This window comes from Diprion similis, chromosome 4 (assembly GCF_021155765.1).
Source record: "Diprion similis isolate iyDipSimi1 chromosome 4, iyDipSimi1.1, whole genome shotgun sequence".
In the NCBI taxonomy this organism is placed as follows: Eukaryota; Metazoa; Arthropoda; class Insecta; order Hymenoptera; family Diprionidae; genus Diprion; species Diprion similis.
This window is the reverse complement of record NC_060108.1, coordinates 19,923,721-19,942,819: the sequence shown is the minus strand read 5'-3', so window position 1 is coordinate 19,942,819 and position 19,099 is coordinate 19,923,721. Positions and strand designations below refer to the sequence as shown.

Genomic DNA, 19,099 nt, shown 5'->3' with positions numbered 1-19,099 from the left:
TGAAAGAAGAAGTGGTGGTGGTGGTGGTGGTGGTGGTTGCACGCATCGCTTGGGCGTGCTGCACGTGTGCATATAGGACAAGTCGGTGTTAACCGTGATGCGTGGTTAGCTTCGGAAGCCAGGAAACCCCGGGCGGAAAGAGATCGCCGAGAGTGTGGTGAGTGCGCGAGCGAAAAAGAGGCGTTTCCTCACGGTCTGTGCCCTCGCCAATGGTCCATGGCGGCCGGACTCCGCCCATCGGGGCGGACCACGTTATAGGCGGGTTCGCGCGGGCGCATGCGCAGAACCGAAACCGCGCACTTACACCGAGGCGCGAAAGCTCACCGGCCACTAACTAACACAATCGCGAACGACGACTCGCTGCGAGTAGTACAACCGGCCAAGAGACGGACACGGACTGTATAGTTACAAGATCGCTTATTTCTGCTCTGGTAAATCTGTCGTCTCAGTCAGTGTGGCAGCGAAGGGCAAGCCGTGCGCCAGTGACCGTGTCCATTTGTTTTGTTGTTTTGTTTTTGTTTTATTTTTTATTTTTATTTCATTGTAAAAATATCTGTTTTTTTTTTTCATTTAAATATATATGTATATATATATGTATGTTCTACTCTCGTTGTGGTTGCTGTTTTTATTGGGTTTCTTTGTTTTTGTTTTTTTTTTGTTTTTTGCATATTTATTTCATTTTTTTCTCTTTTACTCTTCATTCGGTTTCGTTTGACGGTCATTATATCGTTTCTGGCTTTTTTGTTCGTCCACCCCGGCCGCGGTTCTTTTCCCTTTTTTGCCATTCGTGTTTTTGAACTTGAATGAATTGACCGGATGGCGGAAAGTGAAATGTAATCAGATATTATGGAATGAAAATTGAACATACCTGCAATACACACGAGATAGTAGAGCAAATTATATGCCGTGCATGTAATGCATTTGCGAATGGGAGATATTCATTGTACGGTACAGTGAGATGCAAAAAGTCGAGAAATCGAGTGACCAAGTGTTGTTTTAAACAATATTATACGAGGAGCAGAGGACGCTGTGCTTCGCCGGGCCGGTGCAAGCCTTATCGCACCTTATAAATATACGCGTCGCGCTTTCCTACTTGTGTGTAACAGACACGATAATACATGCGGCTGTTGTGATATATACGTTTCACTAAGAAAACGGGAACTTGGCTATATCGTCTATCGGACATCTCGTTACGGCTGTATGCAACACGTACCAGCTGGTTATACACCGTCTAGCAACAAGTTATACGGCAAGGAGAGCGCCAGGAATAAAGCTCAAGCTTCGCCGTTGTATGTAGCCGTCGGCTCCGTAAGGTGTTCAGCCTTAAGATGGATCCAACGGTGCATGGTGAGCCTATACAACATTGATTTAACATTGCAAATAACCAAACGTAACCGAATTATACACGCATGTGACGTTTATCCATAAATCTGAGTCATGCTTCTATACATATAGCCTAAGACATTATTGTGGAAAATTGGCATTGTTTTATTCGTGTTATAATTTAATTCGCTTTGAAACGACGAACGGCAACGTCCAAGCATAACCGCGTCCTCATATATAACGTGATAAACAATTTTAGTGTAACGAAAATTTAGTCCCGCAGGCATCGGTACAATTACACGGATTATCATCTAATCTTAATTCATTGTTTTCTTCGATTCTTTTTCATTTTTTATTACATTGCAGCATGTGTTCGGATTAATGTTTCTACACGTGGATTTCTAAAAGTTGCAATCGAGTTACTCGTACAATGGCGAAGGTTTCAAACGGCAATTTTCTCAATTAACTTGTTCGATCGATTATACGGCTGCACGCTTCATAAAGCAATATCGATATACAGAAGCTGGAACCTCTATAATGCGTGGAATATATAGATATATGTATCCGTTCAGTATAACAACTCTCTACACAAATCATATGTAAAAACTTTCGACTGGAAAGTGTTACAATTTAATAATTCATTATCCAAAAAAAAAAAAAAGAAAAAATAAATACGAAAAAACCGAATTGTACGTTATACGTTATACCGCATTACTGATATATATTATCAGAAAAGAATCGACCTGCTACAGGCGAGATAAAATTAGTCCATACTGCTTTACAACGAATAAAATGCTATCATTGTTAGAAACGACAAAATTAGAAATCAGGCCTAAGATGATCAAATAGTTGAATATGACGATGTGAATATGAATTATTCGCACAGAACATTACAGGTCACTTATAATTCCGCGTATAGGTACGTGTAATTGTATGATTATAATTTATACGCAGGTAAGCGTTTTCATTGATCAATAAATGATATTTAAGGATTATACATCTCAGCATTGTAGATGCATGTATAAATATTAAAATTAATTTAATTTCACCATAGACTGTCTCTATATCTTTACGGATTTTACCGATAGAGTCGAACAATTGAGTAGTATTATACCGTATAATCCTCACTCTTGTTTTTCATATGCGTTCAGTATCGTTCGTATATTTATCAACAGACCAAGACAATCAACTTCTGTCGGTTGAAGAATCCGCGCCTTACTTGCGCACGAGAGTTACATATTAAATAGCTTTGCAATTATATGATACGTACACGTGGAGAGTGTATACTAAAGTAAGTTGTAATAAAGCTTTGTATCGCTATGACTGCATCGTCTGGATTAAAAATAAATTAAAAACATTAAATAACTATACAGGATTTGCTTGTTTTCAAAAATCACATCATATCATCATATATATCCCCAAAGTAACCGAATGATTAATAGATCTCGCCCAGATTATATGGACACTCCAATTATTCTCAGATCCCTATCTAAAAAATAATGTCGTCCTTTGACTTCGCTTCACAGTATACCCTCTATACCCTGTTGATTAAAATTTACGTAGGCATACAATTTTGATTTACGTTCGTTCAGTTACTAACGTCGAGTATCCATTATCACTATTTTCTGAGTAGCCACGTTACTTTAGACTCTTGTGGAAGATTTGCTTTTATAATAAGAAGTGCAGGTTAAATAATTTTTTTACTTCCCGACTTTCTCACCCCTTCTAATATACCGCGTGTCCTCCTCGACTTATTCTTACGAAAGTTTTGGATCCGACCGTGCATACGCATGTTTGTCTGTTTGTTTTTGTTTTCCGTTTTTTTTTCTTCTTCTTTCTGTTTTTGTCAAGCTTTAGCTGCGAGCTTTGGGCGCATCTCGCACATATATATCTACATATAGACATATGTGTGTATATATTATATTTAACACCGTGTGTACCCACATCATTAGTGTGGGTAAACAATTAATGTAAATACCTTACGAGCTGCCTCGGTAATTGCGTGATAATTAGATGCATCTCCTGCATGTCCTGCATAAGCAGCTGTTTAACGCAAGATACTTGTGGGCGAAATATTATGTTACACCTAGACATACGATACGCGTATCATTATGGACATACATCAGTAATTGTCAAAGCTACACGAAAAATTCTCACTGCCGTAAGATAATTGAGAATTGTCAATACGATATCACCATCACGTGACTAATGCATAGCTGATACCCTTGTTCATCACAGATTTTCATCCAATCGTATTGTAAGTTTTAATATATTAATAAATGTACAATATTGCGTTGAGTTTCCGGTTCCACGTTTATCATACAATTAAATTAAACTCACATCCTGCAGAACTCTTGAGAAAAACAAAAATATCATTAAATAAATAAACAACGTTGTTCGTCAGTTCAGCAAATCTCGCGTGTTTCGGTATTAAATATGTACGTACAAGATTTGTATACGAAACACCAAATGGACCAAGAAAGCAATAAAATAGAAAAAGAAAGAGAAAAAGGAAAAAGAAACGCGCACAGTAGCAGTTTACGCGCTGCAGCTTTGAGTTGACTTGGGATAGATTGGTTTTGGGCTAGCCTAGAGGTTCGGGTCGAAATGGGCTCTGGGTAGGGGGGAGCGTAGGTATATCCTAGGTATGCATGCAGGAGTTAGGGTGCAGGAGGCTGGAGTTACAGTCCCCGGATAAGTTGGTACACAGCGACGAAGAGCTAGTCAGGATCTAGTAGAAGCTGTGCTACGAAGAGAGTGAGCGAGTAGTTATAGATTCATTAGCGTTCAATTAGTACTGTTTACACCAAATAAATATTAAATACAGCTTTTAGAAGCGGTCCTATCCTCAGTTGACAAAGGACGGTATGCAAACACTCGGGCCAATCGGTTCGGTTCCGAAAATGTCGAGACTTCGTCTTTCTTCTTCGGGTTCGGATTTCTCTCGCCGTCTTTCACCTGACCTATCCCACTCTTGGTATACCGAATACCTCGCACAGCCCCATAAAACGCTATGTACAATTTATTTTAACAGTATGCGTAGGTACATGCAAGTGTATGACATGTAATAACCATACGCGACCATCACCATCGCAGAGCGCATTAATATATACAGGCTATGCCCTCCCTCATGGGCCAGGTTTGTTCCATTATATATCGCCACAGCCATACCTATTAGGTATACAGCCAGACGTATCTGCACCTAATAGGCGCCGGCGCCGAGTAGTTCAGGACCTCTAAAATCTGCACCTTTTCCAAAACTGCTGTCAGAAATCCGCTGTATTGTGTACTCTGTAAACAGTCTTCCGTTTCCCGTTCTGCGTCTTACGGTTAACGGTACGCGTATAAGGTATCCACCCCTGATTTCTAGAACAACTAAAGAATTTGGAAATTTATTTTGTTGATGCGTATAATGTTTAATATATATTTACGACAGATATTATGTTCAACGGATAGACTTGAGTAACAGTTATACCTATATATCTATAGATGGGTGAGATTATTACGGTTATAAATAACAATTTATAATTGACAAATATATTGGTCAATCGTCTAATGTGGGTATGAAAAAATGATCACAGGGAATTATTTGAGGCCTGGTGACGCGGACGAATGATTAGAATTTATAGAATGTTACTAAATCATATCCGCATGATCTACCTACTTCGAAATTTATAATATTATACACGTAGATAAACTATATCACTGACATCATATTATCGATTGTTCCGGCCTAAGTATGTCCGCACTGTTGTAACTGATGTACTAATAATTAGTGGGTAAAAGTGTACTCAGATAATCGTCCAAATAATTGAACTTGCACTTTATAATATGCATATCGTTACTAAATGAATACACATTCACGGCGTATGTAATCAGTATGATATATGTATAATTATTCGTACATATCATTTTTGCTGACCTATTCTTTAAGGAATCTGGTTATGGGTTCAAAGTTCGATTTTGTTTTCATTCTGTGTAAATAATAATATATAAATCAAACAAGTGCACGTTCACGATGAAATTTCGTATTTCCGTAACTACAGCAGTGCCTTCCACGATAATTTCACTCCACGTGTAATTCTTTAGCACGCGTGAATTAATCCGGTCAAAAAGAAAAATACATTGAACATGACATACGTGTAAACTGTGACAATTTATTATACATAAAGGAATAACAGTTCGTCTAATTATATGACGATTCGTGATTATCGATTTCCACAATTTTTCACGTGCAATTTCTATAGATATACACAAATTGATCATACCTGCAACGCAAATGTTATACATGATTAAAATAAGATCTTATTGTTAGTATAACATATGCAGAGCCGATAATCATCTTGTATATACATACATATAGTATATATGTTAGAACCTGGCCGATAATCGAATATGTCGAGTTACGGTCGTAAATTTTATATTGTCGCATGCACAAGGTAGCGCCTTGTAGCGCACTGTAGAAAGAAAACGAAACCGATCAGAGTCAATGAAAAAAATTCATCCCACTGTTATAAGTATTACGGCTCTCGACTTTTGCATCTAACCGTGACGATTGCGAATCCATTACGACCGCCGCAGTCACACTACCTGTACAATACATTACACCTATATACGGGGTGTCCTTCAATTTGTTATAGTATCTACACATCATTCTTATTATGTTTACCGTGAAATATATAATGCAAATAAAGCATACAACGTATCGTAGTCTTTGTTTAATTTGACAAAAGAATTGAAAGTGACAAAGTATATTTTAATTCGCAACTCAATAATTAAAGATGGCAACAATCCTGCCTCTGCTTTATAATTATATTATACTTACACACTGCAGATTAATATATGTATACCGATATTGCATCGGGGTTCCGAAGCGATCACGCCGCGCTAATAAAATCTGTACCGGCCAATTCTTATGGGTATTAAATATTTTTTTCAAATGCATAAAATGCATTTTCCTTGTAACTGTTGTTGTTATGATTATTATTATTATTATAACTGTTATTTGTAGCTATTACTTATTCTTTTGTCGACCATGTTCATCTACCTACATCGACGATCGGTACTGATCGCAGTTCTAGATCCGATTGATTAGGTACCGTACTTTCAATATGCAGGTCATCTGGATTATATTCTATTATAAGTTGTCCAGCATCACAGTACGAGGTATTATAAACAGTGCAGAACAATATATATGTCGTTGATGACAACGTCGTATATTATAAGCAACAATGAATCATGTGTGCAGTTATATATATATCTTAGATACAAATCTGGGATGGAATTCGTTAATTTACAATATCATACCTAGAATTTATGTTATATATCGGATGCCCGCACGATGCAGAAGGTATATCAGAGAAGCAGAAGAAAGCAAATATAGATAATATCGAGTAAAAAAACCCGGTGTTTAAAGGGGTCTAATTTATTTTAGTTTTAATTAATATCTATGCAGCAGATCAAAGACGTCGCTGCCAGCGTTGAGCGTTGAGATTCAACCTATCAACAGCACCTCAGGATTTATGTACTACGCTACCATTAGTTCTCGAGGTTTGGGTCTCCTCGAGCTGGTTAACTTGGTTAACTTGGGCAACCGCTTTTTCATGCATCTGTGTGGACACAGAAAGGAAGGAGGGAGCTTGCAGCGGTTAACTGCCGCACAACCACTCGTCTTGGCGACCTGTGCAGGTAGTCTGTAAATCATCCTACGGGATTATTAGACCGGCTTATAGGTAACATAGTTGACAAACATGGTAGCCTCATCCCAGAATCATCGCCAGTACATGATATATAAATTGAGGTTAGGATTGCGTAACGTCAGATTTGCTCGCGGCAGCGCATGCGCGCGGTACAAAAAATACCATTTTAAAGTCCTAGGAGTTAAAAGTGATCTTTCCAATACTCCACGCATGCGCATTCGCAGACTCACTCGAGCGTCATAGAAACAGTTAATTAGTGTCCGGAAAATACGCACAGAAAATACATAAAACATGCTGGAGTTGTATGAAGATTATTATACCAACCAACGTGTTGTGCGGTCTTGTGCGAAAGTTTGCTAATACGCAGGTATACGCGAATGGGATGGAAAAATTTGAAATTAAAATAATGTTAGTACGAAATATTTTGGAAGCAAGCCGAGAATACGTACGATCTAATTTATTATTATATCTACAGTTGAAAGCGTCTTGAAATCGTGCAACATTCATGGAGATTGAATTATGGCGGAGCAGCAATACGATGCGCAGACATCGACTTTGCAATATAGTAGTTCGCCACGTCCGACGTAATGTACGTTAAATAAACATTGAGAATAAGCGAACAAATTGCGTTCGTTTGTTAATTATACAACATATATCCTTTCCAACAGGTGTTGTGTTGTATACGTATAACGCATAAAAGTATTACACGCGCCATAAAATACATGCACATTATATACATGTGTGTGGATATGTATATATTATACACGATGCGTAGACGCGTCACGAGAGAAGAGAAGAGAAGAGAAGAGAAGAGAAGAGAAGAAATCTTGTCCCATTCTCAGTTCCCCGATCCTAAATAAAGCCGCACGCGGTGCTTGTTCAACGCCGGTGAAACTGACATCCATCACGTGACGGAGTCCCGCCTCCTCGAACCCTCGGGAACCCTCCGCAAGAACCTCCCCGAGCCTCGCGGTATAAAGTCTCGACGAACCCTGCGAGGCTCGATCCGCAGGACGACGAAGTTAGGACGTCTTCGCTCGTCGGCTGCAGCCTTCAGGCGTCGCGTCGCGACGCCGGCCGTCGAAAGCTCGGTGCCGAGCTGCGTGTTAGCCGTGGTTAAACATATGTACTACACGCGTGTAAACCGACTACACGTGTCGGCCTCTTTGATCTCGGCCATTCATCACTCCTTGCGGGAAAAACTCTAATAATATTACATGTGAACGCGCCCAAGTTCCTGCGTGTATTAAGGTATATAGGTATATAGGTATATAGGTATATAGGTATATAGGCATACGTGTATTCTTGCGTATACCTTGGTGCAGTATGCGTGACGTCGACGTCGACGTCGGTGCGTAGGTATCTGTAATACCTACCTTTTTACGCGTGCGCATCGCGCCCCCGCGAACCTGTTTGTCCATCGGCGTGTGCGTTCTACACCCCGTTCTGTGTGCTCTCTCTTACCGCGGAACAGAGCAATCCAACTCTATTTACTCTGTGTTTACTTGTTTGCTTATCACCTCGTTCGCTTACCCTACGAGTTTTAACCGCAACACCTATTATATTCCTCTCGTCCCTCATATATATTGTACTGCGGAACCCTCCTACCAAGAAACGATTACAATTTTTAACCCCGGATTTCTTGTACTTTGAATATCGTTTTTTATTCTGTCAATTCCTCTTCCAATCCGGTTGGATTCTTTCGTCGAGAATAGAATTTTTATGTGTGGAACGATTTGAGATGATCCGATCAACCTGTTTTCAGAATCCTTCCTCGGACCGATATAAAGAAAATGTTATTTAATCTCTGTATATTCTGAGCCTGGTTTTATTTATACAGTTCTGATTATCAATGGTAACTACGAAAATAGTTGCTTGCATTGAATTGAACTTCTCGTTTCAAAAGTTATCTTATATTTCAGTGATCAACTTAGCAATAATAAAAGTGCAACGATGCGCATACAACTTGTGTATGAATAAAAATCGATCGAGATTGTTAAGACTCAATACCCGCTCATCCGATTACGCGATCCCTATAGTAATTTTCTTACTCAACTTAGGTGAATTTTAAAAGAAGAGAAATGCACAGCTAATAGCCGTCGAAAATTGGACTAAGGCTTAATTAAGGCAAAGTCTAAGGCTTAAGTTATGATCATTTGAGCATCTCGAGCACTGTCCAGCCTTATTTATCAAGGGGAGCAAATCTCGTTGCGCTCGATTCGCGAGTTCGTACTGCACATGTGTAGATACCTAAATATATGGATAATACACGCATGCATGGTGTAAGACATGTGATAAATGGTAACGTGCGCGTAAGCTCGTGTAATTCGTTACAATCCTGTATCCACACACGAATGCAAGCGTCGACTGCTCGTTTCTCGAGAAAGCATTCGAGGCAAATGCGTTCCAACACCGTTGCACGAGTATGCGCACAACCTGCACCATTGCCGAGTGAAAAAGGATTGAAAAAAAATGGCGATGAAATGAGGGGTAAACGGAGCTAGGGAGAGAGAGAGAGTGAGAGACGTATAACGTTGGCAAAAACGCGTCTCCGTCGGCGTCGAAACTCTTCCGAGAATTATTTGAGACTGCACCGTTCAGTCTCCAACGCCGACTCGCCCTCCGCTCGGATTTATTGCGTTCAGAAAGTAGAAGAAAACGAAAAGATGTAGAGAATAAAAATAAAACAGGGTGAAAATATCACGAGGGAATATACTATAGCTTTCGGGTTATTGGTGACAGAATGGAAAAGAAATAAATTTAAAAAAGAAAATGTCCAATTGTATACCGCAAAACACAAGCTGAATTAAACCTTTCAGGGAAAAATTAAATCTGCCCAACAGATTTCGATGAAATTTGATACAGGGTGGTTTTTTGAGTCGCTGATCACGAATCCGTATTCAGAATTTTTCACAATTTAATTGCTTATAACAATTGCAGATTTAATATTTTTGTCAACAAAAAAAAACTATTCACTTATGATTAATAAGTATCCCCAAAGGATTAAATTTTACGCGGACGATTTTCCGGTATTGTTGAATTCATTGAATATTTTTGATTTATATTTTCGAACGAACAAATCAAGAATGCGTCAGTTATATAGGTACAATTTGTGTGCAGACGTTACCGGACCTGAAAACTAGCCGAGGTATTTCGAATGAGCAGATTCACCCTTGCTTCTCATCTAGATTAATTTCATCCTGTACAGTAAATTAAATGCCAAAGGCGTTGAATAGTTCGCGAAATGAGCTTGAGCTGGCGCCAATTTTTGATCTACCTTGTCTAGGTTGTCACTGAAACGCGTTGACGCGTTAATTTCCAACCCTTTCGCCAAACTTTCGTGACAAGAAGCTTTCCAGTGAATAAAATCCGAACAAGAATATAAGTTCTGGTCTTTCACCTGCCATTCGAGTACTTTTGATGGACGAAAAATTAATCTGAATTACGTTTTTGGTATCGAGATCCAATTCTCTGTCACATTTTACAGCGTAGAAAAACGATCAGCTGAATTTGAAATGATGCAAACTCGAAATAACTTACAACGATCACGTAAACTGAAAGAAACTACTCAGAAAATTAATACACGGAGTGATTGACGACATAGGATGCGAGGAAAGAAAGTCAGTGCAAGCAATGTATATAGGTGTTGAGGTTTACCCGTTGATCAAGGGTCCAAAGCTCTGCTCTGAAGCAGCTCGTGGATCAGTAAGGCGGTAAAAAAAGAAAGGACAAGCAGCAACTAATTAGGTACATTTCTCCTCCACAATTAGTGCAGCTAGCTACTTTTTTTCTAAAAGCCAAGTTTCGAGTTTTAGAAAGAAAGCCGGGGTTATATCTTCAAAGAGTGTGACGATACACAGAAATAGTGGGTCGATGATCATCCTCCGCGGTATCATTTTACTCACTGCTGTACAGATTTATATCGTTCCAAGAAGGAGAATTTAATTAAGGGTGACGAACACCCGACTCAAGTATCACCGACGAGTAGTCGAATCGGAGTGAAGAGACTGCTGTGACTTCACGAAAGCACAGCTTCTTCTTTTTCTTCTTCTTGACTCTTCGCAGACGTATAAGTAGGTATATCGATCAGAATCTGCACGCGATCAAGGAATCCATATATTTACGATCTACATCCACGAATGGTCAAAATTTGAAGTGTGACATGCAGAGAACGAGTTCCATGACGAGCTGGTGAAAATAGCTCGACTCGTGTGCAGGATCCTGGTTTTCGAAAATCCGACAAACGTGGTCGGCGCGGTCAAAGTTAAAGATAGCCTCTGACCCTGCGTCGGCGGGTAGGAGCTGAGAGACTGCAGCTATAATAGATCTACTCGCGTAGCGGCAAAGCGTTGCATTGGGGTTGCGAGCATCGAGGTATAACGTCTAGCCAGCTCATCGTCAGCGTCGTCAGACGTCGTCCTTATGTATAGGAGATTCGAAACCCGGTGCACCGCGCCCGGCATCCCCAGCCCTGGAATTCAACTCTGGGGGCAATTGCCAGGGCAAGGAGTTTGCTAATTAAGGGTTACTTAAGGGCAGACTGTTAACTCGAGTGTTAACCCACCACGACGCGGACAGACCGAACGATGCATGCATCTCATTAGACGATATACCTACCCTTCGGAAAACCCGGAGGGGCGCGTGCCTACATAGATATCTACCTATGTCGTTTCGTCAAGATCTTCTAGATTCTCTCATTTCCAGGAAACGCTTTATACCTACAAGAGTCCCCAAATGCTTTTATCCTGAAACTCGTGTTCCGAACGTAAGCGAAATGGATTATAAATATATCAGGAATATCGAGTAATTGGTAAATTGATTAAGGAGTGAAAATTTCGCCATTCCTTTCCATAATGGGAGCCATTTTCTCTGTAACTATGTGGTCACAAGATGCTCAGAAATTCATGTTACCACTTTACCCTTTTGTCAAGCGCAATTCATATGACATTGCAACAGCATAGTTGGTACTTACGTAGTGTAATATTTGTCGAAAGTTATGTGGTAAAATTAATCGTAGAGGATTATTTAAACGTATACACGAATGGCGTGGCGTTTATATATTGTGTAAAAACCCTTAGTTATTTCATTATGGAATGCGTTTAAAGCATGGTAAGCAATTGCACGGCATCTTGAAAAGCACGCGTCGGATCTTTCAAGCTCGACTATGCGACTTGAAGCTGCGGCAGGCAGCAGCCCCGGTAAATGAGGCAGAACAGACTCTCCGCAATCTCCAATCGTAAGCGCGAGATCGAAATACCAAGACAAAAACCCGACTTCGCATATCACGACTGTTTTATTATGCCAGTCGCGTATCTAAATAGCACTCTGGTACAGTCTAATTCCTGTCACTACAGTGCTTTGCATAGTTAATATATTTGCAAGTGCAAGAATTATTGCCGTCGCGGTTCAATTCCAAATACGAGTAAAGTTTTTCTGCAAACGCCTGTATAACCTGTCTTGCACAATAGAATGATAACAGTTTGGCCCCATAAGTACCACGCACCATGAATTATGAATATCTACTTACACTAATTGAAACTCGCCTTTTTTTGTGTCGTCTAAAGTTTAAAACACACGTCCAAGTCGTGAGAATTTCAAGTAATTCGTTGCGTGTGAAATCGAACTCCACCAGAGTACGAGAGCTCGTTTGCTACCGGGATTACATAAACCGATATGTCTTGTACGTCGCATCTCGAGCCGTGCACGGAATCTGGGTACTGAGACGATCTGTCGAGCCCATATTTGAAACAAGAGTAACAAATAGAAGGAGAATTTATCGAGGGTTTAATAGGCCATAAGGCTACCCCATAATCAAGTTCGACACGCCGCTTATTTAGTGGAACCCATTTTAAACTGCCCGTTCGTTACAAGCTGACGATGACCGTTTGCAGTCCTGTACCTAATGCCTCTCGTCGATGCTTCGCGTGTTCTTTCAACCATCCCGGTTAACTCGATTCACCTAATTATCTATAGAATCGTATCACAGATAACATTTTTTCGCAGATAGCAACGGTGGAGGAATCGGCGTCGGAGGTGGAGGCCAACAGCAGCAGCAATACGGAGAGGTTAATCAACTGGGTGGCGTCTTCGTGAATGGAAGACCATTGCCGAACGCGGTGAGACTAAGGATCGTCGAATTGGCGCAACTTGGTATTCGGCCATGCGACATATCGCGACAGCTTCGAGTCAGCCACGGTTGCGTTAGCAAGATTTTAGCGCGATACCACGAGACTGGAAGCATCCTTCCAGGCGCCATCGGAGGAAGCAAACCCCGAGTCACCACCCCCAAGGTCGTCCAGTATATAAAACAGCTCAAGCTGAAGGACCCGGGAATTTTCGCGTGGGAAATCCGGGACCGTTTGTTGTCCGATGGTGTCTGCGACAAGTACAACGTTCCCTCAGTTTCCAGCATATCTAGAATCCTCAGGAACAAGGTGGGCGCCGCGACGTCCACCGCGATTCATCACCACCCTCACCACCCTCATCATCCGCATCATCCTCACCATCCGGCCCACCATCATCACCATCACCACCACCTTTACGCAGCCGCGGCTGCAGCTGGAGCAGCACTTTGCCCCGTTCCTTATCCTCCGACAGCTTATCACAGTACGGCATCGGCGGCCACGCATCATCATCATCATCAAGGTGAGTCTATGTACCCATATATAACCCTGATCGTGTCTTTAACTCTTCAACGTCTAATTTTTTAAATTGTTTTCTTTCCCCGCTCTACTATAATAGCCTGATTGCACTAATTCTCGTTGCTGAATTCGTTTGCCAAATGAATATCGTCTTTATACACATTTTCCGTAACACTAATTCTTACGTCGAATTCAATTTTCTCGACGATATTCTTTACACACCGTATAATTATCAAGCATACGATCTATAATCGGTATTAAATCACATGAATTACGCTGCGTATATAAGTATGTGTAATAGACTCAATTTCACACTGTACAAATATAATTCCAGTTTCCTGATATATTCATTAAATGTTCTTATTTGTCCTGCAAGGACCGATCTAATTATGCACCCATAGTGAACGCATAGAATACATACTTCGCTAAAATAATTAACGATATGCATAAAATCAACATCGGCAAAAGTGAAATTCTTTTATCTTTATCATCGGACTCGCGACTTCAATTGATACGCGATTACACCTGTTATGAATAAATTCTTAATTATTCCTTTAACTCTTCTGCTCTTCTCACTCTGTCCGTTTTTCTCTTAAAATAGTCTTATCTACTCCTTCTCTCTCTCTCTCTCTCTCTCTCTCTCTCTCTCTCTCTCTCTCTCTCTTTAACGAATATCCACCTCTCTAAACGAATATCTATCTATCTATCTGTCTATATCTTTCTCTCTCTCAAATCTCTCTTGCTCTCTCTACTCGTTGACCCGCGATGCAAGTCGTAGTGACTCTAGCGTGTCTTACACAGATCGGGGAAGTAAATTACAATTCAGTTCCGATGCGTTCCAGTGGGCTTGACGACGCCCCAGTCGTCGAGCAAGATGCCCCCGTCGCCCCCAACCCCAACGCCAGGTGGTGGTCAGCGTGAACAGTCAAACACAGTCTTGCAGTGGCCAAGTCCTCACACGGTTCACGATATACTGGCAAGCAGCGTACCAACGATACCAAATTCCTCGGCGCCGTCTTCCCTCTGCGTGATCATCAACAACAACAACAACAACACCACCATCATCACAAACAACAACAACAACAACAACGACATCGACAACAACGGCAGCAGTAACAACAACAACAACAACAACAACCACAGCAGCAACAACAACAACATCAGCAACATCAGCAGCAGCAGCAATCATCAACATCAGAACAGTAACAGCAACAACAATCATAATCACTCGCCATCGAATAATTATCACACCCACCCTCATCAGCACCACCATCACCACCAGCAGTATTACGCCTCGACACTTTACCACCATCATCACCATCATCATCATCCCGCGTCAACGACTTCGGGCGGACTGCAAGCTGCAGTTATGATGCAACCATTGAACACAAGTCAGCCGGCCAGCCCGTGCAGTTAGCTTTTAGTATAATAACCAAATCAGCTTACTACCCGTTATAACGAATGTGCAATTATTACATACATTATATCTAAATGGACTGTTCTGGATTAGGTATTAGAATTGATTTTTCAACGAACATTGGTTGGTCGGATAAAAGCTCTGACACGCGAACATAAGAAGATGAAAGTATAAATCAGTGACAGGACTATTGTGTTCAATAACTTGGAGTGTTACACGCTGACGTTTACTGCAGTTACTGCATAATCTGTTGTTATACAGCGATGCTTATGCATGTGGACAAACGAGTGCAGCTTTTGGTATTATAGTTACCGGCGTTTGCGTAATAAATTAGGTACCTTAATCAACTCCGGTATACACGGTAGACATTTTAATTTTCTCTATTCGCAAAAAATAATAAGTATATCATATCACGTGTCGACTATTTACGACAACATCTTACTTAGGTACGACGAATGACAGTGGCGGACATTTCGACAAGCTGTATTATATGTACGTGTATACGTAGGATTAAATCTATATACATTATCTATGTTAGAATACCGGTGAACACCGTATACCTATTATAGGAACGGAGCAATATAATTATTTGTACGAAGAACGATTGCGGCGTCTGTTGGGGTGTGAATGTGTGTGTATGTGTGTGTGTACATAGTGCATAAAACGCGTTTGTGTATGTGTGTGTGTGTGTAATGTTGAATGCGAATTATGATTATTGATGACGGTACGACCATATTTTATTATTTATTGAATCTGCGAAATGGCGACAGCACCGCAATATAGCTATAGATTGCTGTAGGCATTATTTGCGAATTATTGTGCAAACCATAACGCGTCATCTAAATTTATTTTCGATTATAATATTCGTTAATTTATTTGAAAAATACTTGGTATTAGTCGAATATTTTATTACACAGTGCAAGTTGCAACAACCTGACCAACGGACGAATTTATTATAGTAATCTTTGTTCAGTAGGTCGACATAAATCGCAAGTATTATATACTCTGTAAAGTAATTTATTTCCCTCTCTCTCCTGTTGGATTAATTCAACATTCTATCAAATTCATAATTACCGGCTATATATATACCTTTACTGATTACCTAATTTGGGTATAGTACATACATCTCTCGCAATGCTCTGACACGTTACATATTTGAAATTCGAAAGATTGTCTTGATGTAGTTTGCGTATAAATCGTATACATATAGATAAATTTATTGCGTCAATGCTCGAAGGGTGGAACGATATTGTTATATTGTTTCATGCCGACTACAAGGCGCGCTATGGAATAATTAAGGGATGAGATGTATAAGTTATGAGTATTTGTCGGAATCACGTTTTTATTGTAAAGAATAAAATAGGATTATTGATTAAATATATAAGGCTTAAACGATATCAGAAAAATAATATCTATATATATATATAATAATTGTACAGTATAATAAAATTTCGCAATTTAATATTCTACCTCTCTTTTATATAGAACGATTCTTTCACCTCCCATCTGCAGCGCAGGCCTAAGTCCAAATAATGTCAATTTTCCGAACACAATGTAAGAATCTGAACATTACACACTTCACTTGCAAACACACGTCTGTATATGTACACGGTGACCGGTGAAGACGTCGAAGAGGTGAATTTCTGACGCAGCATGAGAGTCGAAAGCGTTAGTAGATCGGTAAATGCCGTTATTAGGTAAACACTGGACGATTAGGTATAAAAAAGGTAGATACCTATTATCAGACTGTTCAGGAATATTTACTTTTTATAAATCTTAGTGAGGAATTTTTCGTTTATACATTGCAGGCACAACGAAACTTGAGACGGATGTGTGAAAGGACGAATACTTTCAAAACATGGAAATTGAAAGCTGAATTAATTGCGGTTATGAAACATCTGAACAAGGCATTATTTCACGTGTAATAGAGGGTTTGTACATTTAACATTACCATTGTTTACTCGTTATTCCGCAAATAGATGACACTGGAATGCGGTTATTAATGAGATGCTTAATTATTGCATTACATCACATTATCCATTATGTATCTGTAATACAATAAACGAACGTCATTTTTTAAAACATACAGACGACTCGACGCGCGTGTTCTATTGACACTAACAATTAGACTTGGAATATCCTCCATTAATTATCTCAGTCATCAGAGTACGGAAAACATTAGAAATATTTTTGTTGGAATACACTTGTAACGCGTTAAAAAATTTTTCAAACGTGACGAAAATATTTTGTTGACACTGTCCACAGTCCACGCTGTACATAACATATATGTACTCTAATGGTTGTGAAGCATACCTACCTGCTGCGGGGAACTGGAATATTCATATATCGCGTTACCCAACATTTATATTTGTACATTCGTTAAACTTCACGAACACCACACACGTCCACATCTATTCAAAATCCCGTGAACGGTTAATTGCCATAAACGCATACACACCATTAGTCTGGACACTGTAGATGCAGTATATCTTGACGTTTGATTCGATGAAAAAATCCACATGAGAAGTGGAAGGTGGGAACGAAACAAGACCCGCCTACTTATGCGCCACCGTATAACCCGTTTATGCCATAATCTAACCCCCGTCCACTATATAGTCTGCAGTCTGGAGTGAGAGATAAGCCAACCCCATGGACGCAGTTTCAAATTAAGACTAGCAAAATGAATTCGGTCGAGTATGAGAAGGCGAAGCCGTCTGGAGACGAAAGAATCGAAGAACGATATGAGATTCGAATCGGATTTCACGGGAGGTTTGAAACTATCAGAACATCTGTATGAACGCGGTACCGCGTTTGAAACTTGAATGCCACGTGCTCGTGATACTGTCCAGCCGAATACCTACATCGAAACAGTTCACAGCCTCTCAGCGCTGCGTCATGTAGTCAAAGTTATAGTTATACGAGCATAATGAGGCTCGTGCGGCACGGTAAGCCGTTCCTTTGAAATTCGAATATCGTTCTTTCTCCGCCCTATAAGACACCCTCTGCGTTTTCGCCCCGTTCCCCAAACTCTGCGGCCGTGCTTCTGGGCCTTATATTCGTGCCTCAAGGTCCGAGTCTGTGGTATTATAGAGTTATACGGGCCTGCAGGTTATTATATGGTGGGTGTATGGTGTATGGTGTATGGTGTATACCGCGCTTACACTTTAGCCTCCACTAATAAGAAATGAGAACGTTTCAACTTGGCCGTGTCCCCGCGGTCCTTTTTCACACGCAGGTCTGAGTCGATTCGATTTTCGAATCACAACTGCGTCACTTCCTTGCCTATGTCGTCGTACGGATTGATTGCTTCTACTCGACTTGCATGCCCGAGTATCGTACAGATATATCGTAATACCGCGTGTATTATATTGTATACGAATTGATGAGTAATCACCCCATTGATTAGGAGGCACGCGTGTCTGGCGGAGGGCCAGTATACAAGCTGAGCTTTTGACACGGTACACGATTAGCCATTAAAAACTAGACAGATTATCCTCATGGTAATTCCTTTAGTCTCCCATCACTCATTGCTGTAATTAATTACTCAGGGACAATCATTTTGAAAATATCACCGGAATGCTTTTACATTAATTTTCTTTTTTATTCCATCTATTTGCAGATCTAATCTGACAATTACGAATAGCGATTAGTGCAGGAACGAAAATTCATAATAATACGTAGACTAATTTCTTCACAAAATTTCGTTTGAAAGTAAAACTGGTTGTATACCCATATACTTATGTGACTTGGCCGTATATTTGCACGTGTCTGCATGCTGTAAAGTGTGCGGTGATGATGGCTTACGAAGATTTGCTGTGCTTGAAACGACATCGCTGACAATAAATCGAAGTGCATGCGTGGCGGTTATAAACATTAATTACCGTACAATCTCGAGCCCGAAAAGCGCTGGTACAACAAAATTCTTTAAGCCATGTAGATATAGTTATAAATATCAAGTAGCATGCGGAGATCCAATATTTCTTCGTGGCTGGTCAGATTATACGAATAATATCGGATAT

At 40.2% G+C, this 19,099-nt stretch overlaps 2 protein-coding genes across 4 annotated transcripts in view; one reads left to right on the top strand and one right to left on the bottom strand.

Annotated features, from left to right (window-relative positions):
• The first annotated feature begins 861 nt into the window (after positions 1-861).
• Positions 862-15,161, top strand: LOC124405835 (paired box protein Pax-1-like). Of its 3 annotated transcripts, none has more exons than XM_046881068.1 (4): positions 862-1,349; positions 13,025-13,667; positions 14,506-14,798; positions 14,868-15,161. In XM_046881068.1, exons 1-4 carry the CDS (start codon positions 1,329-1,331, stop codon positions 15,078-15,080), a joined length of 1,170 nt encoding a protein of 389 aa, XP_046737024.1. In that variant the 5' UTR covers positions 862-1,328; the 3' UTR covers positions 15,081-15,161. The 3 variants fall into 3 exon arrangements, with proteins under 3 accessions (XP_046737024.1, XP_046737025.1, XP_046737022.1); XM_046881069.1 differs by having other exon boundaries at positions 14,506-14,800; positions 14,873-15,161; XM_046881066.1 differs by having other exon boundaries at positions 14,506-15,161.
• LOC124405834 (cystathionine beta-synthase) overlaps positions 13,852-19,099 on the bottom strand; it is a 22,675-nt gene continuing 17,427 nt past the window's right edge. The window contains exon 7 of the mRNA XM_046881064.1: positions 13,852-13,863. The gene's annotated coding sequence lies outside the window, so the exon portion shown is untranslated. The remainder of the gene's footprint in view (positions 13,864-19,099) is intronic.

Coding starts and splice junctions, on each gene's coding strand:
- LOC124405835 (XM_046881066.1), top strand. CDS start 1,329: ATGGATCCAACGGTGCATGGT. Junction 1,350..13,024: donor TGGATCCAACGGTGCATGGT/GAGCCTATACAA, acceptor CATTTTTTCGCA/GATAGCAACGGTGGAGGAAT. Junction 13,668..14,505: donor GCATCATCATCATCATCAAG/GTGAGTCTATGT, acceptor GATGCGTTCCAG/TGGGCTTGACGACGCCCCAG.